This window comes from Dermacentor variabilis, chromosome 4 (genome assembly GCF_050947875.1).
Source record: "Dermacentor variabilis isolate Ectoservices chromosome 4, ASM5094787v1, whole genome shotgun sequence".
NCBI classification, from domain to species: Eukaryota; Metazoa; Arthropoda; class Arachnida; order Ixodida; family Ixodidae; genus Dermacentor; species Dermacentor variabilis.
This window is the reverse complement of record NC_134571.1, coordinates 69,586,704-69,609,795: the sequence shown is the minus strand read 5'-3', so window position 1 is coordinate 69,609,795 and position 23,092 is coordinate 69,586,704. Positions and strand designations below refer to the sequence as shown.

At 45.4% G+C, this 23,092-nt stretch overlaps 2 protein-coding genes across 2 annotated transcripts in view; one reads left to right on the top strand and one right to left on the bottom strand.

The window, feature by feature from the left end:
- LOC142578229 (salivary peroxidase/catechol oxidase-like) overlaps window positions 1–9,720 on the top strand; it is a 77,512-nt gene extending 67,792 nt beyond the window's left edge. Inside the window, exons 12-15 of the mRNA XM_075687632.1 lie at window positions 83–285; window positions 3,671–3,840; window positions 4,538–4,646; window positions 5,822–9,720. Of these exons, the coding sequence (XP_075543747.1) occupies window positions 83–285; window positions 3,671–3,840; window positions 4,538–4,646; window positions 5,822–5,909 (570 nt within the window). The 3' untranslated portion in view covers window positions 5,910–9,720. The remainder of the gene's footprint in view (window positions 1–82; window positions 286–3,670; window positions 3,841–4,537; window positions 4,647–5,821) is intronic.
- A 3,588-nt stretch (window positions 9,721–13,308) lies between these two features.
- Window positions 13,309–23,092, bottom strand: part of LOC142579329 (KICSTOR subunit 2-like) — a 48,635-nt gene continuing 38,851 nt past the window's right edge. Inside the window, exon 10 of the mRNA XM_075689399.1 lies at window positions 13,309–13,508. Within this exon, the coding sequence (XP_075545514.1) occupies window positions 13,335–13,508 (174 nt within the window). The 3' untranslated portion in view covers window positions 13,309–13,334. The remainder of the gene's footprint in view (window positions 13,509–23,092) is intronic.

Below are 23,092 nucleotides of genomic sequence, written 5' to 3'. Positions count from 1 at the left end.
GAGACGCAAAAGCGTTTCGTCGCGAGCATAAAATACCTGATCTTCTCATTCCGTTGCTCCCCATGGTCACTCCGCGGCGCAGGTGACCAACCACTTGTTCGAGGTGCCCGGTGACGGCTTCGGCATGGACTTGGTCTCGCTGAACATTCAGCGAGGTCGTGAGACTGGAATTCCTGGCTACAACGACTTCAGAGAGTACTGTGGCCTGCCCAGGGCCAGGGACTTCTCGGACCTTATCGGATACCTGCCCAACAAGACCATCCACCGATACGCGCAGATCTACAAGTACGCAATTTCGTTCTCGTTTCGCTCGGCGCTTGCGCTGAATGAAGAGCTCCCCCAGCGGCGTAACTAGAAAACATTTCAAATACCGCCAGCAGCGCAATCAGAATTCGGGCGTCGTGCATACCGTGTACAAACTTGCGAACGGCGTAAGGTGCGATTCGATAAAAGATCCAATGGAAGACGTGAGATGAGCGTCATAGCAAATTTCAAAGGGACACCAAATTCAAATACTGAGTGGACGTGGACTGTTTAAGTACCATCCCGGAAACCTCGCAACGCTTGTTTCGTGCCAAGAAAATACTTCGTTTACGACAAAATTGCGTCTGAAGGGTCCGAATGCCTTTTTAGAAATTCAAATCTCCCGCCACCCAACCGGGGGAGCGGTGACGTTGCATACGCCATCACCACCCTTTGCTGCTGTCGGTGAGTAAAACAGCGCCCGGCAAACGGCGGTACCGAGCCAAGACAGAGTGGTGGATTCGCCGCTGCAGCTGCTTTTTGGTAAAGTGCATGGCGTAGACCGTTCGGGCATCCCGCGACATCACATGGAAGTTGAATTCTCTGCTACCTGCAGTTTGTGCGAGTTTGGCGAGCCAGCAAAACCAGCGCAGCAATAGGCAATAACAAAACTACTGAAACGCGAAAGCGTGGACGGCGCGGAGTCGAACGAAACCTTCCGACAACCCGCGTCGTTGTCAAGGGTAATCTCAATGAGTTCTCTTTTCTAAAACTGAAATAGAGCTGGACAAGTAGCATTTTATTTCGGCTTATAATACAATACAAGGGTTTTTTTTTTTTGCAACAAGTGGTTGAGTACTAGTGACAGAATTTAACTAAGGAGTGCTTTCGACATCGGGCAAGTACTTGAGTGTATAGGTGGAGTCTCTAATCATTTCCTGCATTTACCTTAATTTATCAATTATTGAGGCTCTGTTCGCGATAATATCCAGATAATAATATCGTAACCATATTGGTGCCTCAGTGATTCTCGAACACTAATCTATCATTTAGCTTGACTTAAAATTTGTCTTTAGTGTCCATTTAATAGGCGAATACAAGAACATAAGGCATACGCGAAGACTCGGGTGAAAAGAACAGCGGCAAGATTGAGAACGGATTCGACCATTGCCCTGCGGGCACGAAATAAGATGCGTATTTACAAAAACGTACTTACGCTAAAGCTTTTCATAAGAGCATGTGTCAACCAATCGTGATGACAAAAATGTTAGCGAAAACGGCTGGCCAACGGCAAACACCACATACGAACGAAAAGCTTTTTTTTTTTTTTTTGACCCCAGGTCCCTACGGGCCTTAAATAAAGCGAAATTCCACAGACTGGCTTCCTCACATGCCAAAGTCACTGTTAAGAACATAGCAGACGTTGCTCTTCAAGCAATGCTGCAGCTGTCCCTTTCAGGGAGCCGGCAAAGCAGAATGTCGAGAACGGTGACAGAGTAACGCCTTTCAATTAACAGCGGCAACAGCATGGGCGGCCATACCTCTCCGTTTCTATAGCGTGGCGTCCGCCATATTGGTTAGGACTGACTATCGGCGAGGAAAAAAAAAAACACCTAGCTCTCAATTATGCCTCTGTTGGCGGTTTTGATACCAGAGCTAGCGATTGTGGCACCGTAGCGACTTGTTGTGCTTGAAATAGATGGTAAACACGCCGTACAGAAAAGACCTGGCTTAACGTTAGAGGGAATAGAGACTTCAAAAGGCAAGCATTTAAGTGAACGTCGATGTTACAACAAATTTCTTTTCGTTTTTCGTTCTTTCTTCCTTTCTTTCTTTTTCTCTTTCTTTCTTTCTTTATTTCTTTCTTTCTTTATTTTTTCGCTGATGCAAACGGCTCATACCGTTATTTCCGTCTTAGACCCGCATTTATAAACGCTTCACCACTCGACACTGCACCTCGGCTCTAGAAAGTAGAAGGCAGCACTGCTCCTCGACAAAAGCGACGACTGCGCTTCACTAAGCTTCTCACAAATTTGCTAACTAGAATCGCCAATACACCCAGTGGCGTCGAGTAAAAGCTTAACTTGTGCTGATCAAAGCCATTATTTCGTCGCTTAAGTATCACTTTTGTCCTCAATTGGTGCACCTCGAGTTCTATCTGTTCTTAGAAAACTGCACGCTTTAAGCAACACGCAGTGCTCGAGTTATTCGCTGAGTTTATATAGCTTTAAGACAGTGAGAGAAGAGGCGTGGGCATCAAAACAATAATGATCCCGTCCCTTTGTTCTTCTCGAACATAAGCCAGTGGCCTTGCTATAAATCATATACGGGCATAAAAGTACAAAAAACAAAAGAAAAAGAAAGAGAAATCCACGCGCACTGAATTTGCTAGCTCATTCTCTCTCAAGTTCGTCCGTTGTCAGCTGTCGCAAACGCGTGGGACTCCGCTCGCATTCGGGTCACCTCAAGAAATGCGCCCAGGTACCGCTGCGCGTGAGGTTAATTACGGTCGCCCACGGTTTCACCGCTGCCAAAACGCGCGCTATCGCAATTCGTAGACACGAACGCACATGCCCACACGCTCACGCACGCACGCACCGTTATACGACTGTGTGTTTAACGCGCACTACAGGGAGCCCATCATAACTGATCATTTGTCTTGGCCCCGTTCCCATTCTCCGCTCTCTTTCTTCTTCCAAGCGTCATAGGCGCGATTATGTGAATTCCTACCTTTGTAAGATCAAGACAAAACATTAGAAAAAAGGACGATTACCCTTGCAGCTTACCGTGAATTCCTGCGTGCCGTCGATTCATCTCTAGTGTGATACTTAACACCGCACGCGCTCTGGAGATCTATATAGCTGAATTAAGAAAAAAAATAAAAATGTGTAGAACTTATTTGTTTGTATCGGTGCGTCAACAATGAGTGAAGACAAAATACTGCCATACAACTCCCTTTTCTATACCAGTAAGCAGGCTTTGTGCCCCTCTCGGTGATAGTTTCGAGCCTATTCCTTCCATATTTCCCTCTCTGTGCATCGTATGTGTGTTTTCATATAAAATAATAATAATAAATAAATACGACTGTCAAGCTCAATGCAGACAGCACGCACCTATAGGCAGATACACTGAAAGGCAGAGTTAACCGCGCGAAATTAACGCCGGCTTAGGAGCTTGCTGTCAATAACTCGTAATATAGCATTACCGTGTGCTTCTATCATTTACGCCCTATATTACTACGTCAAAGTCAATGTTCACTCCAATCGAACCATTAAAGGAATGGCGAAATGTCGATAGTTCTCTGATCGTATTTGGTCGGGCGGCATAACGTTCACCACTACGTCAAATATACATTTAACGTGCTCAGAAAGCGTAAATGAGCAGCCAGTGAGAGACATGCATTTGAAACTACGCTGCGACTCTACAGGCACGTGGATGACATCGACCTGTGGAGTGCGGGCGTGTCCGAGTATGGACTGCCGGGCGCTGTGACGGGACCCGTGTTCGCCTGCCTCATTGGCGAGCAGTTCGCCAACATAAGGCGCGGCGACCGCTTCTGGTACGAGAACTCCGGATGGCCGTCGTCCTTCACGTTAGGTAAGTGCGCGACTGTGCCACGCAGAGCGCCTTGCACTCTAGGGGAAGAGGGGGGGGGATGCTTTCTTTCTTTCGGAGAAATGAAGAAGAGTAGTACGTTTGTACGTTGTGGTTACTATGGACGAATCTACCGCATCTGTGAATGGCATGGAACTTAATCGTCCGGAAAGTCAGGAGCTGATGAAGCAGGACGCTCGAAACAATAGTTGTGCGAGTAAAAGCGCAAGAAGAACACACTGACAAGTCGAGCGCAGAATGCCACCCCTTGGGGATGCTGTAGTTGGGCTACAAGTGCGGACAGACAAACTATCCAGACAACATGTCCCCTCCTTGCAGAGAAAGAGGTGGGGAGAGAGAGAGAGAACGAAAAACCGGAAAGTGAACTAGACTTTGTTCAATTTGCTAGTCTGCACTTTGGAAGTGTGTGGGGAAGCGAAACAGAGTGAGAAGACATGAGTTTATAGATCAATCCCACTCACAGGAAGGCGCAGCGTTTCTAGAATAGGGAACTCGAGTCAGTTGCTTTCAGGGATCGAAAAAGACCGTGTGTGCCTTTCTGAGCTGATAAGCAGAGATACCACGGTGGGTGGACCTATCAGCTTCGGTAAAAGGCCGATTGTCTAGTTTCCCACCAAGTGCAAACAGGCCCAGCCAGCTGGAAAGTTTGATGCTGACTTGTTACAATTGTTTCTTGCAGAACAACTGGAGGAGGTCCGGAAGATGCGACTGGCCCGGTTCATTTGCGACAACGCCGACGACATGTTCGACGTTCAGTTTAGCGCGCTGCTCAAGGTGCATCCCGTGAAGTAAGTACATTTTATCTCTCGTTCCCATATCTAACATGAAAATTACGCACCCGCCGGGATAATGACACTTAAACGCCGGAGAATGAAGTTGTCTAACTGTCATGGACAAGGAACACGACAGGTTGACGGACTGGAACCCTCAACAAGAACTACCACTAACACGCTCAGCTGTCCATTAACAGCTCGGCAACGAATTCACAATCTAATGGCAACTTCAACCACATGCTATTTGTTGACCCGCCTTGGCGGCTCATCAACGAAAATTATTGAATTTCATAAATCTTCCACGATGGGATAGCGGTTATGGAGTTCTGGTGGATGTAAAGCTAACTTTGGTCTGGGTCCGTTGACTGGTTCCCGAAAGCACTGAAGCTCGAAAAGAGTACTGACTGAACAGCGCAACTAATCATACGACTGATGCTGACGTACAAGCGTTTTATTGACTGCACTGAGTTGTAAGAACACTCTCGTCTGTGATGCAGTCATTTACCTCAAGTGAACTCGAGTTGCCGTGCTCTGCTCCATGCTGTGGCGGCCGCGTTTCTACGGAGGCTACATGATAAAGCACTAATACTGAGATTTTTGCACAGGCTAAAGTAATTAATCGAAATCAATCTGCATCATTCGTGCAGGTGTGCCGTGACAAACGGCGTCCCAAGCACTGCAGCTGTAGCCTTGGAATGAACGAACTTATGAATGAATTAATCAACAAATGAACAAATCCTTTTCATTATGGTCTTCTCTACCGTATTTGGAATGGACGCGTAGGGAAAGGCCATAGCTTAAATAAACAAAACAGTAAAATCATAAAAATTGCGCGATCGAAGGGCAGCATTGGTGATGTGCTATTGCTCCGCCTTGCAGTAAACAGATGGGAACTGTGGCTAATTACACGCAGTTAGTGTTTGCTCAACACATATTACAGCATGACTAAATTTAGAGCGCGAACTACTCGGACACAAGCTAAGGTATAAGAAAGGACCGGACGCGGCGCTTTTCTTGTGCCTTAGCTTGCGTTCCAGTAGTTCGCGCTCCGAATTTAGCCATGCTCCCATACCAACTGGCCCATTTTTCACTTTTGAACATATAATAGACTATACTGAGCCGGGCATATGCACCTTACGAGTGATGACTTAAGCTTGTTTCCCCCTTTTTTCTGTCTTCCCTAATTCCAGCAACCCGAGGATCGGCTGCGCCCAGACCGACGTCCTGCCAAGGATGGACTTCAGCAAGTGGAAAGACACGTCGTACCTAAAGAAATAACCACTGACACCTTAACACAATACCACGTTTTTTTACCGAGGGCAAACTGCGCGAGAAAAGTACAGCGGGATAATCTATTGTCGCATCCTCTGCCGCACAAGGAAGCAAAGAGAACGAGGAGAACAATGCCAGACACGACTTGCAGCGGCAGTCAGCCAATGTAAGGCGCTCAGGCAAGTCACTGTCGCCGTGACGCTCTGCGTTATCACGCGTTATCATGCATCACGCTGTAGAGTCGGCATCAGCGGCCATTACATGTTTAGTGTCTGTCATGTGCGCTGCACAGCGACCCACTTTGCAGAAGCATCAGCAGTGTTCTACTGCGGCAATGTAACGGGTAACACCAATGTTTGTTTCCTCAGAACGTCGCCGAGCAAAGCGTTGCAATTCTTCGCGAAGCCAGAGGATGCGACATCTCGCAGCTTGGTGGTGCTCTGTAGTTTTTAAAGTGACTTGAATTCAGAGCGTCAAGCATTTTTTTTTTTTAGGATGTACAGAGGCAACGACAGAGTGCGCTTTGAAATAAGACTCGAACTCTGCGGCGCTGCACGAGGTTAACGAGAAACGCTATGCCAGACATTGCCCTCGTGGCGCAAGTTTGCAGGGAGTCATGAAGCTGTATTAGCGGAAGCAGTGTACTTAATGCATCATATTTTAAAAGACGCGCAGCTTGTATCTTTTAATAACGTTTTCTTTAGTGCCATAGCGTTTTTAAAACAGAGTGGAGCATTCCTCGAGAAATGCGTACACGCTGCGATAAGCATTTCCTGCCGCCAGTATTGCTTTCGCATTAATCGCACTTTCTATGAGTAACGCGATACAAGTATATACGATTATTGGTATTTCTGGATGCTTCGAAAACGTAGCTAAATCATTATATTTCATTTTTTTCTTTTTCTTTGTGGCTCGTGAATTTGACTTCGCGAGAGCTCCGGACAGGCGGCAAGTGTGCGAAGTATACTCGTAAAGAAAAACATAATTTTGTTTTTTAATATTGCTAGTTTCGCATAAATGCACATGCAAGATTCGCACGTGAATTAACGGAGCAACCATACGCTTTCATCTAGACACGGTGAAATGTAGCACAGCTAATTGAGGCGCCCGGTTGTAAAACGTCCAGTCAGGTTGCTCCGAACTACACGACGCGCATTATCACGGAGTGTTCGCATGCGCGCTCAGCTTACCAAGAACGAATGTCGTCGGTTCAGGTAACAAAGCCCCAGTTACTTAAAAAGATTCGATTAAAGCGGACATAATGATACGCAGCCTCGTTGTATTAACAGCGACGCCACACTGAGCAATCGGAAATTTTAGCAAAGCTACTGCTTCGACAAGACAAGGCGCGATAAGTTAGCGCTGCGCTAACTAGTTAACAAGCGGTAACCTCAGCCTTAACATTCCACCCTTCTCTCTTCGAAATGCTCGCCTACCTTCGCCGCCCGTGTACGGCGTACCGACACACAAATGGCCACCTACAGCCTCTCTTTTGTATATACGGTTCACGACTGCGCACATTCGGCGACGAGGACGACAGGGCAGCTCATACGTCCTGCTTAAGTCGGTCGACGCACGCTCGTGCGCATCCTATGCCCGCCTTCCGGCTAGATTACCGCCTCACTCTTTAGCGAAACGGCGCCATAGTGCAGTTTTACCCGGTGAAAGAGACGACTACGCATGCGCAACCCGTACTGGTGGCGACCTGCGCGTACGCAGCCGTGCTGTCGGAGCTTCGCATATCCGGTAAGAGAGATGGAAGGCCGGTCCAGTCAAGAGTACCGGGTTGTTAGGGCCTACCGGTGCGCTGCAAAGGCGCAGTGCCATGGCACATGCGCACACGAGACGTAGTAGCCGACGTAAGCAAAGCGCGGTTATGGTACACTTGTTCTGGATACCGTAGCGGTGGCCCTAACCTATAACTTGCCACAGGCGAACTCCGCCATTTTGCGCCCTCGGAGCCAGTCAGAAAAGCATCACTGCAGAATCCGCTGGCGGCGAATCGTCCTGAGCAAGGACCCGGATTATGAATGTCAGACTTCCAGAACTTCCCGGTTATACCACGCCGATTCGTGATTACGTAGCAACAAAGGCTAATAGCAGCCCGTGAGGTAATACGCAGTTGCTGTCATTGTTCAAGAGCTTCACACAGCTGCATCCAATAACATCAAGACCATGGCGGAACTCTACAAGGGCAGGAAATGCGATTTGCAGTTAATCTGTAATGAAGTCTCTCGTTTTCAAGGGTACCTGGAGTAGACTTCTTCCTTTGTCCCATTTTGTTTTCTTTAATTTGTCTTGTCTACCACTGCAGTTACTTTAGTACTGGTCATACTGAATGAACACTTTTGAATAACAGCCTCAGTGGATTACCATACACATACGATACGAAATACAGTCCCGTCTATGTCTTTGCCAAGACAGCCGCATCTGCAGGTGATGCCTAATTGCTCTGAACTAGCTCTTAGGAATGACTCAGCCACTTAATGCTTGGTCATTATTGCTATCAGGCCAGCACAGCTTTTAGTTATAACTAGTACTTCATGCAGAAAATATGACAAAACAGATTTCGCTAGAAATAAAGGTTCACCTGTGCCATAGCAGCTGAGCGCATCGCAGCGTAGCGTGCACGTGAGATAAGATTTCTTGGGTCAATGGGCAAGCAACAGTTCGACTCATTCGTGATTACAATCGCTTAAGTTGCGTCTTACCGATTTCCAAAGCGGTTTGAGCAAGCTTCACAGCGTATGAGCTCACCAACTTAAATTTCATACAATGCACTCATGATGGCGCGAGGTTCCATTTTTACTTGTGATCAAGAAAAAGCAAAATGGACAAAGGTCGCAGAACCACACTCCATGACTCCCTTGGACACCATCCATCGAGCCCTCAACAACTACTTTGTTCAGATGCACTAACATTCACTGCATTTGAGCCAGAGACAGGAAGATCACAGAAAGAGGGCTGAACGCAAAAAAAGAACCAGTCTGCCGCTAGAGTAAGGCTGCAGTCTGAAGGTAGCCACTGCTATGACGTGGGAGTTAAAGAACAGCAACCGAACGTAAGGAACCTGGCGTCATATTGTCCTCATCGGTGAGGACTGCCGGCACTGCGAGAACCAATCGATTGCCAAGAAATTTGTTTCTTTTCTATCACCTTCCTTCTTTGTTTTTAACGTTGCACATGCAGAACGCAAGCGTACAAGATTTTTCGTTCTCCTTCGGCAGCACTTGCCTTTGTAAATACTTCCCAGTCTCCTCCCTCCCTCGTCTATGATATTTATACGCGACACCCCTTAGGAGGTCAACGGGCTTCATAGTGTACCAGTGACAGTAGAGGGCGCTATCGCAGTACAAGGCTGCGTTCAACGTCATGCTTTCTGGCGAAGCACTTTCCAGTCTCAGCGCGTTCAGCCCAATATACAATATGGGTATAAATTACTGAAGTGCCTAAGAATGCCTCGTTTGAAAGAGTCCTTATTAGCACCATCCTCAAAATAACTTGCGAACTTTGTGTCCCACGAGGCGCATGAGCCATCATTTTATGGCTATCCTGCAGCTTCTTGGTAATTATTAAGAAGCTGTTTTAAATGCTACTGCAATATAAATCAGGGGAACACTGCAAAGCGTTGACAAGTACCAATGGCTGTGAGAAGTCCGTAGGCCAGAAGGGTCAAATGTGTTTTCTTTTTCTTCTCGTTTCTATATATACTTCTGATTTTTCCACACAGCAAAGATATTTGATGTGAGTGAGACAGCGAGCGAACGCTTTGAAATGACACACACACATTTTTTTTATCTGTATGAGAAGTGTGCAACTTTTGTTAACTAACTTCTGAATAAAAAAAAATGTTGGTTTTTCATTAAGCCTTCTGTTACCTGTCTGCTTTCCGTACACTGTGCAAATGACGTACGAAAACATAAGTAATCAACTGCTTGCAGTAATTCCTCCAGTCAATAATCTGCCACACTCCCATAAGCTTCACCCTTCGACATTAGCGTCATAACGAGTGTTTTCAATAAACCTCACTATAACAAATTTGTTATTTTAACTAAAGATAAATTAAGGGGTTCCTCGTTGCAAAACCACAGTATGATCATAAGACACACCATCGTGGGCGACTCCGTATTAATTCTGACCACCTGGGTTCCTTTAACTTGCAACCAATGCATGGTACACGGGCATTTTTGCATTTCCCCCCATCGAAATGTGACCGCCGGGATTTCATCTCGAACCCTCGGGTTTAGCAGCACAACGCCAAAGCCACTGTGCCACCACGGCGAATAGTTGTTCGTTTGGCTAAAAGCTTGCTCAGTAAAGGTTTCCACATTCCACCAGCACAAAAACGCTCTCGTTAAAGGCTCCAGTGGCTAATACGCCTGCAACGATTGCGATAAAAAAAAAAAAACAGCTGCAGTTTAATTGCATCCTAGAAGCACAACAAACAAGTGATATCAAACAGGCGTGTACCGGAGACTGCAAAGCTGCAGCGCGGACTACGCTAGTGCTCGAGGCTACCATTGGATGAGGCAATGCGCATCATCGCCAACAGCCAATACTAAACCATTAAACCGGGCGTTGGCTGTGGCGTCCTACTGTTGAGCGCGAAGTCGCGGGTGCGATTCCCAGCCACAGCACATGAATTTCGATGTGAAAAACATTCAATATCACTCGTGTACGTGTATATATATATATATATATATATATATATATATAACAACAACTAAACCATAGAACAAGGCTAGATGCCATCTTATCAAGCAAGCCGTGCAAAGGCTTGCTTGATACTAAGAATGCAAACGTGACTAAAACGTCTTTGTCGGCCTTTGTGCTGTTCGCTTACTAAGACGAATCACCGACCATCCCAACAAATAACCCTGCCACGTTAGGTTTGTATGCTAGAGAAAAACATAGTGATCAAGTATAAGCTACATCATATATTCAACCACGAAGAACGCTGTAGTGACAGCCAGTAGCAAGAAAACACACTCCTTTTCAGTGCCACCTATCCTAACAAATGAAGGGAAATTCTTTTTTTTTTTTGGGGGGGGGGGGCACAGCCAAAGGTATGAAAAAGCGGGAACCGCATGGAACATAGACAAGGCGACCTCAAGTTCCCGCCATAGGGCGGTACTGACATCTGGGCACTCTATTTTATCTGCGACTTCAGCGCCGATTATTCGCCCAGCGGTCAGTTTCAAAGGTCGACAGTCGCCTCTTTTCCCATTAAGGCAACCTGCAGCCCATTTGCATTGAGGAGGCACATGCTATCGGTGGTTGTTTACATGATGACAAGCGTGTCCTCGTCATTCCACAAGCTTAGTACACGAACAAGAAGAAAAGCAGGTTAACCGAGGGGGCCCGATTTTTTTTAGTCATATCATAAGAAGCCAACAAACACTGACACCAGGGACAACATTGGGGATGAAAAAGTGGATGAAAAAACAACTTGCCGCAGGGTACAAGTAATTTCCCCTATGTTGTCCTTGGTGTCATTGTTTGTTCGCTTCTTATGAAATGGTCAATCTCCAAAAGTAACACCAACCACTTCCCTCCTCCTCCGCTGCACTACCGCGCTTCGCTGCCTCGACAGTGACACCGCCTATGCTGGCCCTACCGTAGCAGACGACGCCTAACGCGCTAATGGAGGAAATCCGCGGAAAAGTTTGTTCGAGCCCTGCGGAGCAGCTTTTGAGGCGAGATTTTAATCCGTCGGTCGGTAACTGGCCTTAACGTTGTGTTGAAATTGCGCAAAAATATAGAGAAAGGACCATTATTTAAGGCGTAATGCGCCCGCAAATTGAGAGCTCGTGCTGCCTAAACATGACACATGCACACGGTGTGCTCAAACACGTGCGCAATTGCCTCTTTCAGGTTTTGACTGCATGAAAGTATGTGTACGTGGTTTCGTAGGTTCATTCATGTACCTGCAGGATACTTTTGTTCGGCTGCCGCATGAGAGATTCCAACTGTCTGGGGCCAGCAATGCCTAGCAACAGGGTCGCTTCTGCTCCGCGCCTTTTACAATGTGTAGCTCATGCACAGGTTATGGCAGCCATGAGCAACGTTTTCGCACGTAGACAGTATTGATAACTTGAACAATCTACTAACACGTGAAATAGTTATTTATTTATTACAGGGCAAGTGGTTGGAATTTTACAGCAAGAATGAACTTGATGGGACAACAGGACAGGCTCCGAAAATAATTACCCCCCCCCCCTCATTAGCACCAGAAACACTTTTGTTGAAGTGCTAATTTTATACATGTATACTACGTACAACGTGCGTCTGTATTCTTTTGCATAGTCAGTTTTCGCAGGGAAGCAGTTTCGCATTAACTGGAACACTCAAGGCACAAAAGAAAGGGGAAAAATTGATTCCTGAATTTTCCGTGCGAAAACCACGATCTTATTATAAGGCACGCTATAGAAAGGGAAGTAGAAAGGGAAGCCTTGTCATTTCTGCAATGCGTTTGAGGGGAGTTAAAGATGTGGTAAGGCCCAGGGAGCTCCAGAGGGCATTGCGCATACGGGTACATACGAGTTTCTCACGTCGCATTTCCTATCTGACTCGCTCCTGTCATGTACAGACACGCTCTGAACCACCCACCGACGCGGTGTGCCAGACAGCAACAGCCACAGCAGCAGCAGAGGGAAAGTTGAAGAGGCAAAGAAAGATTTGCTTTAAAAATTGGCAGCTTTGCCTTAAGGCAAAGCATTGGAAGTGATGGCAATGTCTCACTTTGTGCTTGAACTCCTCACACGGTGTTCTAGCAGTACGAGGATGTGATGGCATGACACAGCACACAACTACTTGTGCCCAGCAGGAACAACACACTGGCGTGTCAAAATGCAGGCCTGGCTAGGAACACCAGCAGAGGCTTTTAGGCATCACGCCTTGATGGTGCGTGACATCAGACCGATAAATTACTGTTGCTATTTGGCAGTGCACAATGAAAGTATTAGGTTGGTTTAGCTTGGTGTTTAGTTTCTGTTCCGCTCAGACCATTGTACACACCACAGTGTGGTATAGACACAGCGCTACAGAAGGAAAGCTAAAGTGTGTATGTGCACAATGCTCAAGCCAGCAGAGGAAGCCAGAACTCTGCGCTGGCTACTGCAGAGGCCACTGAGCAGAGTGCGACAGTGCGTCTACTTCGCTTTATAATTTTTGCAGCCACATGCACTGTGCGTTTCAAGGCCTTCCGACCCTCCACACGCATGACGCACGTGTCGTAGATACCAGGACAGTGCGAATGTGCCTCGAGTATAGGTATAATTGCTACCTCAATAGAATAACGTAAATCTGTAAATTTTATTTTCACGACATTCACCTGAATCACCAACTATGACAGATAGAATTCGAGGCCTCTGTGCACTTCAAAAGCAAGTGAGGTAAAACCCGATTATTTCACAAATAATTTATTAGCACTTATTTATTTCCCGGCTTCAGCATGCCAAACACTTTGTTGCCCCGCACATGAGCTGCAAGGTCCTGCATGCACGATACAATGTAGGTATCCCGCTCCGACTTTCTTGATACATAAATGGCCACCATTGTAATCCGTGGATCCAGCTTGATCAGGAAATAGCTCTTCTCCATTCTCTGCCAGAAAGCAACAGGTGAAGGCACCAAAGTTGACTAACCTATTACAGTGCTAAAACAGGCAATCAGTTGCTCATATTATTATGCCAAAACACTTCACTAGATATCAGACCAGGACACTGAAATTAAATGAAACCATACTCTGGCATAATGACAGCACGACAAAATATCAGCATGCAACCGTCTACATGCAGATTTTGCAATATGTTCGAATAAGTCTTCAGGCTACCAAACACCTGTCCATTTTCATCTATTAAAGAGCACAAATTTTGAGGTTTACCTCTTCTGTACCAACCACATTACATGCTGCCAGAAGACTTCAGGCTGTGGGCTTTCTTAATAAAGATACATAGTACAGTGAAAGAAGGTAAGTACATAAAGGCACTTTCTTGCATTTAACATCTCCCCTTTTTGCAACAAGCCAAGAAATTTCACCCTGAGGCAGCAGATGATGTAATAAGGATGTTTGGCCGACAGTCTCAGAATACTAACAAGCATTTTTAAGCCCAAATCAGATATATTTTTTCCCTGACAAAAATATACAGGTCATATGAGGGTCAAAATAAAAACTCTGTGCCCTCTACATAAGCCAAGGAAGCTGATGAGGGGAAACAGCTTTGTTCTGCTGCATAAAGAACTTTTTAGAGCAACTCTATATCAGTTCAGAATGGTACAGTAGTCCCTCAAAACCCTCTTTGGATTTCATTGGAAGATACAAGGTTTATTATTTCAAAAAAAGTTGGTCAAACTTACCTTCATTATTTCGCATGCCCAAACCACAGTACCAATGACAATATTCTGAGGTCACAGATTTTACTGTAACTTAGTGTACCTCAGTCCTTTTTGTGCAGAGAAAATACAAAACAGATGCCAGGTGAAGCCTTTGTTCACTTTTGCACATAGTGTCCGAGTTCTTCACTGATGAAAATAATTGTAGATCCTATGCGCTGTGGGAATTAGTTTAAGTGGAGCTTTCGTTGGTGTTTGTGAAGTAGGCACATAGCTCTGAAGACAATCACTGTAACCACCTGCCTTTTGTGTCAGCGAATTTCAGCTTCTGGCCTACTCACTTGTGAAGGCTGAAAGATGATTACTAAGTCACAGTATTTCTTCAAAAAATAACCCTAAACTTGAATTGCTGTAGGTATTGTCATTAATAGAGATTACTTTTGCACACGTGGGTACATTTGAATTCAATGTTATGGTCAACAGTGAAGAAAAACATTCCTTAGATGTCCACACAACCTTTTTGGAAACACACATCAAATATTGTGTCAGCATTAACTGTTCCAGCCACAAACAACCATTTTTGATGCTTCATTGCTTACTGTGGTGCAAAGGTTGTGTATGTTCTGTACTTATTGTCTTTTACTCTTTTATTGGCAATGAATCTGAAACAGCTTTCCAGTTCTTCAGTTCTCAAGATTTCACTTTTGCACCACATCCAGGCTGCTTGCTTCCTTGTGACATGCCTACTATGACATCACACGTCACAATGCTGCTATACATCATGCGCTCTGTACTCTGTTCCGAGCAATTGATAGCCTATATTACACTGCTCTGCTATGCCACTAATCAAATGCCTCTGCACAGTTTTATTTAAAAACGTATGAGTAAAGGTTAGTTGGTATGATATATAGAAGGATGTAAACGCATGGTGCAATAAAGGACTTCAGTTGTTAATCAGCACATGCCTTTGTTCTTTGTCTTTTATGCTTTGTTCTGACATCACACACTTCCCTAACCTGCAGCAGTAGCATAGTGGCTACGGCGTTGTGCTGCCGAGTTAGAGGTTGTGGTTTCGATCATGGCTGCATCAGTTCGATACGGACAAAATGCAAAATATGCTTGTGTACTTAGATTTAGGGGCTCATTAAAGAACCCCAAGGTGGTCAGAATTGATAGAGTCCCCCACTAGCGCGTGTATTCCTTGTTCGTTGTGGTCCACGTTCCTTGTGTTCCTTGTTTGCACAATCTCTCACCTGCCTTGAAATTATGAAATTTTACGTGCCAAACCACGATTTGATTTTGAGGCGTATTGTAGTATAGAAATCTGGATTAATTTTGACCACCTTTAGTGCACACCTAAATCTAAGTACAAAGGTGTCTTTGCATTTCGCCCTCATCGAAATGTGGCCACTGTAGTCAGGATTTGATCTCACGAGAAATTCATTAGTCTAAACTGCATTTTAACTGTGCCTCGGTAAAGGCAAATCAAAATGCGCCAAGTGTCTGAATGCACTCGCTTGCTCGCGAGGAGTTCATAAATCGAAGGACCACTCAGCAGCATCCCATAACATTAATGCTTTCGCATTCACAACTCATAAGAGGTTCTTAGGTGCCCTTGGATTTTTTTAAACTGTGAGTAAAGTTCAAAATAGGGTATAGTTTGTTCATCTATGCTATCCCTTATGAATATGTCATTAAATCATTGTAATTATCTCTTTGTTGTGTCAATGTCAAGCCACCTTCTCAACCCCAGTTTCGCCCTTACCACAGGGCAAAAAAAAAAAATACAAATAAAAAAAGACTTCAGCCACCATCACCACTGGGATTCGAACTCATGTCTGGAAGTGCTACTGTTGCAGCGAATGAGCCAAAGGAGCTGCTAAGTTTGCTGACTATTAAATTTTTCCCAGCCGCAGTAACCACTTACAAATTGTGAGCCCACTTCCATGCTACACGTGGCTGTCAGCTAGCGTTACGTCTTAACAGGGCCAAGGGAATTAATTAGATGTTTGCCACGAGGCAACCCCGCTCATCCATCAGCGCTTACCCCAAAAGTCAACACAGCATTGACACCGACAGCTGACAAGTCCAAGCGTGGAAATGACGAGTTTACTTCAGCCATACAAAACAGGTGATGATTAATTTTGAATGAATTTGTGAGAAGCAATTATTTCGCCAGGATACATGGCCACAGCGGTTGTTTGAGTTACTGCCGGGAGAAGCCTCACAAGTCATAGCCTGACTGGGCACAGCCGAAGCAGGTGTGTACAGATCAGCGAAGTCGAGTTTGCTCGTAATATACAGGCTCTCCACAGAGGAATTTCGGAAAAGGGTTTGAGAGGAAAGAAAGAAGCCTAATGACAGCTTTGTCAAGTTTGTGTGTTGCCAGAAGGATAATTTTGCACATTGGGTGAAAGAAGCAGAGGTGGATAATGTCAGTAAACTGGCAGATTTAATCTGCTTAGAGTGGTTCGACGAAGTTATGGCAAATAATGTGCGCCTTTCGGTTAAGGACGGGCAGGCAGGTTTGTCTGTAAAGAGTGCAGCACAGCTGGCTGATGTACTATGTGGCAAGTCACGGCTTCAGACCACAGAGCAGTAGTGAAAATTATGATCAGAAGCTTTCCCCATGGCCACAATCTCGCCTACAGGTGAAGAAAACCACAAAGAAGGGAGTGTATGGGAGTCCCCCTGACAGTTTCTAACTTTGGGGCTCCCTGTGGAGCATTAATTTTGTATACAATTCTTTGTAAAGGTGACATCGCTGATGAATAAACTTGAACTTGAAACAGTCAGCTCCAGAGACGCAGTTAAGCCAGAGGGGGGAATATTTCAGATTTCCCCGCCCAAAATTCAGGAAGTGGGTCAGGCTGAGCAGCTGCCAATGAGGAGAAAGAAAAGGTATTTGGAAATGAGCATCATAAATAATGCTAAGAGAAAGAGGCATCGCAAATTCAGAAATGTGGCAGAGAAGGCAATGTGGCCCAATAAATCAAAAGCCACTAAACCCTGTGGGGAGCACAATGAAAGATTTAGAAAGGTGCGTTCATTTGGAATGTTTAGAGTCAGAGAGCGTCGGAGTTGTCAGACTAGGTTGAAAAGAAAGCGCCGTTTGGCGCGGATGAGGACAAAAGCCAGGGGGCAATTATGTTCCCCCTCACTGAGTTCTTCTCGAGGTGAAGCCTGCATGACACGGGAAAGTGTGGCGGTCAGGAGACGCGAAGTGGTCATACTAGGCAGTGCATTTGTAGTGGCATGCCAAAAAGGCAGGCTGACAGTACTAAATGTACCGGAGATCTGTAGCGAAGGGAATGGCCTATGTGCCCTTTGTATTTCTGGGTAGACAAGTTTGACAAGAGCTTTCAGACAGTGCCCGCCTCGAGTACAGCTTAAGGAGATGGTTTTCGCACGCATGTTTTCAAAAGGTACTTTTTTCTTAAACAGATAGGCTTCAACTTTTTTTTTTTAGATACACTTGCACTGCCAAGTCTAGGTTATTTATTAGAAACCTGTAGTCGTGCACTTGAGTATCATTTCACTTTTCGGTAGTTCGTGAGATTTTTTTATTTGGAAGACAAACTACGAGACATCCCGAACGTAAACTGCACTCTATATGCAGATGACATCACCATCTGGAGCCTAGGAGGCTCCCTGGCAGACATGGAGCAGGCATTACAGTCTGCCCTAGATGTCATGGAAGAGTACCTACTAGACAAAGGAATGAAACTATCCTCCAAGAAATCGGAACTCTTACTTTTTGCAAGTGTTGCCAAGGAGTCCGCTACCTAACTCCTCTATACGAACTTCTAATCGCACTGCACACAAGAGACGGACTAAGCCGCTACAACTCAGACATCCCGGCAAATCGCTCAGAATGCCCAGAACTTTATTGCTCCCTCTTGCACATGCTATGGCAATGTACTGCGTTACCAAAGGGCCCTCTCTCCAGTGAACCCAAATGGGAAGAAGCCCTCTAAAGCCCGGACTTCAAACTCCGACTCAAGGCCGTCCACAGGGCCCAAGAACTGGCAGAGCATCACCATGTTCCCGTCCCGACTTGGGCATTGCCTACGGTTTTAGCCCGAGGAGCTCCCCTGATTTGATCTCCAATGGCTTAAAACTCCTCAGGACCTCAATAAAGTTCTTGACTGACTGACTGGAAGAAAGACGTGTCATTTAGAGGAGACATTGTTTAACTGCACAATTCTCGGACGCAGACACACACTAACGCTTTGCTTCTCGGACAGAGAAGCAAAGCATTAGTGTGTGTCTCGCACGTGTATTCTAAAACGACAGCATTTTGAGTATCGCTAAGAGCATGCATGGTAGTATTTTGAAATAAACTCGAATCTTCATGTAGTTTCAAGCGCGTAAATTATGCAACCTTTTTCTTTTGGTTATTTCTTTAGTGCGGGTCCTTTGTGGACAAGAGAGAGAAAATGTTAGTGCGTGAGTCACCCGAAAGTGGAAGATTTGCGGATCTTACAGTATTTACTCGAATCTAACGTACACACTTTTTCCGATAAAATGGGTCCAAAATTGCATGCGCATTGAATCGAGTACGACCCTAAATCTGCGTTACCATATTGCCATCAGCATTTTAAAATGGCCTCCTCATACGCCCTTCGAGCCTAGCTGCCGTGCTTCCTCCATGTGCTGTAGTATGTGTGCTTAGGTTAGTGCACTGTCTGTCTTCCCAGTCTTCAAGTTTTCTGCGTTTGCTCTAATAGCATGGAAGTGCCGACTGCAAAGACATGCTGACTGCATCACGATGCCGCAATTAAACGGAAAGTGACCATGTGTGCTGAGACGGACGGAAATCAGGCCGCATCATGGGCGTTCGGAGTTCCTGAAACTTGCATGTGGGACTGGCGCAAACAGGAGAGGCATTTTACTCTGGCGTCTGCTGCATATGGCACGGCCGTGCAGCCCCCATCTTGAAAGCGATCTGCGGTGGAGAGTCTACGCATCTAGGCGCACCGCGCTGTGTTCTCATCGCTTAGCATGTTGAAGCGAGAGACTACACAAAGGTCAATTCGCTCCCTCTGGCTACCGCACTTCCTCCCTCCAGTGTTTTGATAGGGTCATGTCTGCTTGTGCACGCGTGACACCATGTTGGTTAAGTTAGTTAGTAAGCAAATGTTTAAAAGTTTATACAGCTGATAAAACTACTATCTTTACTTTTCGTATAGCTATCTACTAATTCGCTGTCGCAACTGATGCTTCACCTTTCAGGTGAAGCTGCGACTTTCTTTATTTATCGCAACTTTAGTGCACTGGGAGTAAATCTTTGTTTTTTCAAATGAAACAAAGTAGTACTTCTGTATGAAAGAATGAGGTGCGTGGTACTGTAAAGGACCTTTCTTTATTTAGGTCACGGCAACCTGGTGCGCATTGCAATCGAAGACGTTTTCTTCCCCTTTTATTTGGTCATGGAAAACGGGTGCATTTTACAATCAAGGACGCATTACAATCGAGTAAATATGGTATTCGGAACATGTGGATTGCTTTGAGAAGGAAGCTTTGTCTTCACGGCCTGCATTTGTCTTACCAGACTCTTGCAGAGAATGCATTCTCTGGTGTGACACCAACAACTGCAGTCTAGGTGTCATCCCTGCCCAACTTAAGGAACACAGTAAAGAGCATCTTGTGCCGTACCTCAGTTGAAAACTGACACCACGAGAAGAGGTGCTGAGCACCTCGGAGAAAGTGTTTGTGCATAGTATGCGCCATTCAAAAGCCAGGATGCTATGAAAGGCATGAAATTTGTAGTCGAGAGTGACCATTGCCCTCATGCACGGCTGAAGCAAGTGTAAAAAAAAAAAATGGGAGACTACTGAAATGGAGTCTCATTCGGCTGAAATAGAATGTCAAGGCCAAGTATAAGAAAGGGAGCCAGAATAAATATGCACACGGTCTGAGCCGGGGGTTTTAAGCAACGAACTCAGGGTATTTTTTTTTGCATGTTTTGTATGTATCGCTCGCAATGTTATTGAGATAGGCAACTTATTTTTGTCTTCCAGAAAGCTGACCACGACAAAAAGAAAGAGAGAGGGACAGAGAGAGGGGTAGAAAAGCGATGTAGGGATCATATCGTCTGGTAGGTGTGTTGCACGAGCCCGTTGACCAGTGTGTGTGTGTGTGTGTGTGTGTGTGTGTGTGTGTGTGTGTGCCGGTGCATTCCCAGAGAGAAGGCTACAGCGAAGCACGGGCTGGGCCCTCAAGCTGCAGTGTGACATCAGCCACCACTTCTAGAACAATCCCTGAGGCCGTGACCGAACATCGACACTATGGGCAACTTGACAGCTGGTCACCTTCAGGTCGAATCTCTTAGCAGCGGAGGTGTTTCTTACGTCTCAACATGGCCAAGGGCATTAACTAGACGTTTGCTATAAGGCAACCCCACCCATCCATCAGTGCCTACTCAGAAGTCAATGCAGTGTTGACACCGACTGCTGATGGGTCCAAAAATGCCCCTGCCCCGCCCCCCAACCCCTACCTGACAGCCTGAACTAATGATGAAAAGGGCCAATGTCAAATGCTACCATGGGAACGGCTTCAACCTTGGATTCCCAGGTTTCTAAACAGTCGCTTATTCCATACCATTGGAGGTAGGAGTGTATCGAAGGTAGGAGTGCTTCAGTGGTGGGAGTGCATCGGTGGTAGGAGCGCATTGGTGGTGGGAATGCTGTGGAACGATGTGATGTCATGGGCAGGGTATTGCGACCAATTTTACGATTGTAATTGGCTGCAATGCACTCACCAGATTCACTAGTGAAGTCGTCTAGGGAAGAGAACGGTATTAAAAGCGGAGACTTTTCGTGCAGTGGGGCTGACATGTCCAGATGTGAACTGAGACGTTTAACATGCTCCTGCATGGAATGGGCTTCCGTAACTGGAGCCATGTAACTAGTGTCAAAGAAACCCTTTTTCCTTCACTCCCACTACCGGACGTATTCGTCGATTGGCTTGGTGGGTTAGTGGCCCAAACCTCGAGCTGCAACACTAGGCAGTCACATGTCAACTTTTGTCATTATATCTGCCCATTTTAATTGTCACAACAAATTAAAAGCACCTTCAGTTGGTCCTCACTGTGTCCTACATCTGTACAAAGCTTCAGTTTGCCACCCTGATTCCTTCCCCAGTAGCAACTGCTTAAAAATCAAAAACAAACATCTATGCTATATACACAGCATCTTGCTAGGCAATTAAATAAACTTTAGTAATTTTTTGTGCTTGTTGATCCCAGCACAATTTTTTTAATTACCTCCACACTGGCCGCCCAATACACTACATCTGCACAAGGTTTGAGCCTGATAGCCCAATTACTTCATGTGCAGTGATCATTTGAAGTCGTTGATCAAGTTGTGGAAGCTACCCATGGGGCGGACGTGGATGCTGGCACAGCAGATATAGTGCAAAGCCCACAATAATCCCTTGAACTGTCACAATGAATTTGAAAGAAAAGTTTTAAACTGCGGAATTGTTTTTAGACTCGTATATATTGCGGCAATTTTTTCCAGAAAGTATGATACCAGGAAGCCTATAGCATTTTTACTGGTCTTGTTGAAAGAAAGATATAGCAGTAGTTATTGTGTATGGATTAATCATCAAAATTAGAAGAAGCTGGACATCTTAAAAAACTGGGGAAAGTTCGTGACGAATTAACTCGTTATTGGAACCAGAGGACGCTCTTTGTGATGGCAAGTCACCTCAACATTGGCAGTTAAGGGGTTAACGGCCAACTGCAACAATATTTCACTTTGGCTAAACTAGGTATAAATGCATAGTATATATACCATTGAAGCAATCTAGGCAAAGCCACAGTACTAGTATCTGTGTAGTGATCTTGATAGCAGCCTTTAAACAGCATCTAAGCAGACAGTGCGTGTGCATCTGGCGGTCGTCGCTATGACTTAAGGCCCCAGCATGGCACCTTCGAGATTTTTGTGTGCATCACAGGCAGTCGTGGGTGGCACATTATCTCACATGTGATGCCGAGGAGCCGGGCATTCTAGGTCATGTGTCGCTCCTGGCAAGTGGTAATGACAGTATCTTTAACGAGAATAGCATTCTCAGCATTGTAAGACCGATTGCTTTCATGGCTGTCTAGCTATTCCGCCAAAAACATGAACCAATCCCAGAAGTATTGCAGTCTGAAAGTGTCAGCCAATCTCAAAGGGGTCGTTCACGTGGGTATGTGCTACTCTTCAATAAACCTCTTTGATGTCAACTCGGGTATGTGCTCCTGGGGCAACTTGGAATGTGCCACTGGGTTGTGCCGACTTCATGGCAGTGCCACTATAAGGCAAAGCATGTCTAGAGGGAAGCATGTAGGAAGAGGCCGACTGCAGTACATGCCTCATACATGACACGTTTCAGATATCTGCATGCTTGCATAATCATTTAAGATGAGTTCTGCCTGAATTTTTTCAGTTTCGGGGTTAAATAAGACCAATGTTTTTGCAAGCTTTTCATGGCACTTTGATTTGCATTTTAATCTTACAGTTTGGCACAGAGGCCCCTATATATCTTTACTAGTTATGCTTTTATGCGGTCCAAAATTGTGTTGCAGTTGGCCTTTAACTGCTAACACAGTTTAACGGCAGGACACACAGTAGTGTGTCAAATTGAGTGATGTGAACCATCCTGTTCTGACATATGCTGAAAAGCGAACTTGACGATGTTGAACAATTTGGGTTATGCTTGCTCTACTGTACACAAATACATCAGTTTAGCAAGCAATTACATGACGCAAGATGCAGTAAGTCACCAATGAATCTGTTCTCTCTTCTCTATGTTCATTCCTAAGTACTACTTTTTATGTAATCAAAGCACTTTTCATCACTTTTTTT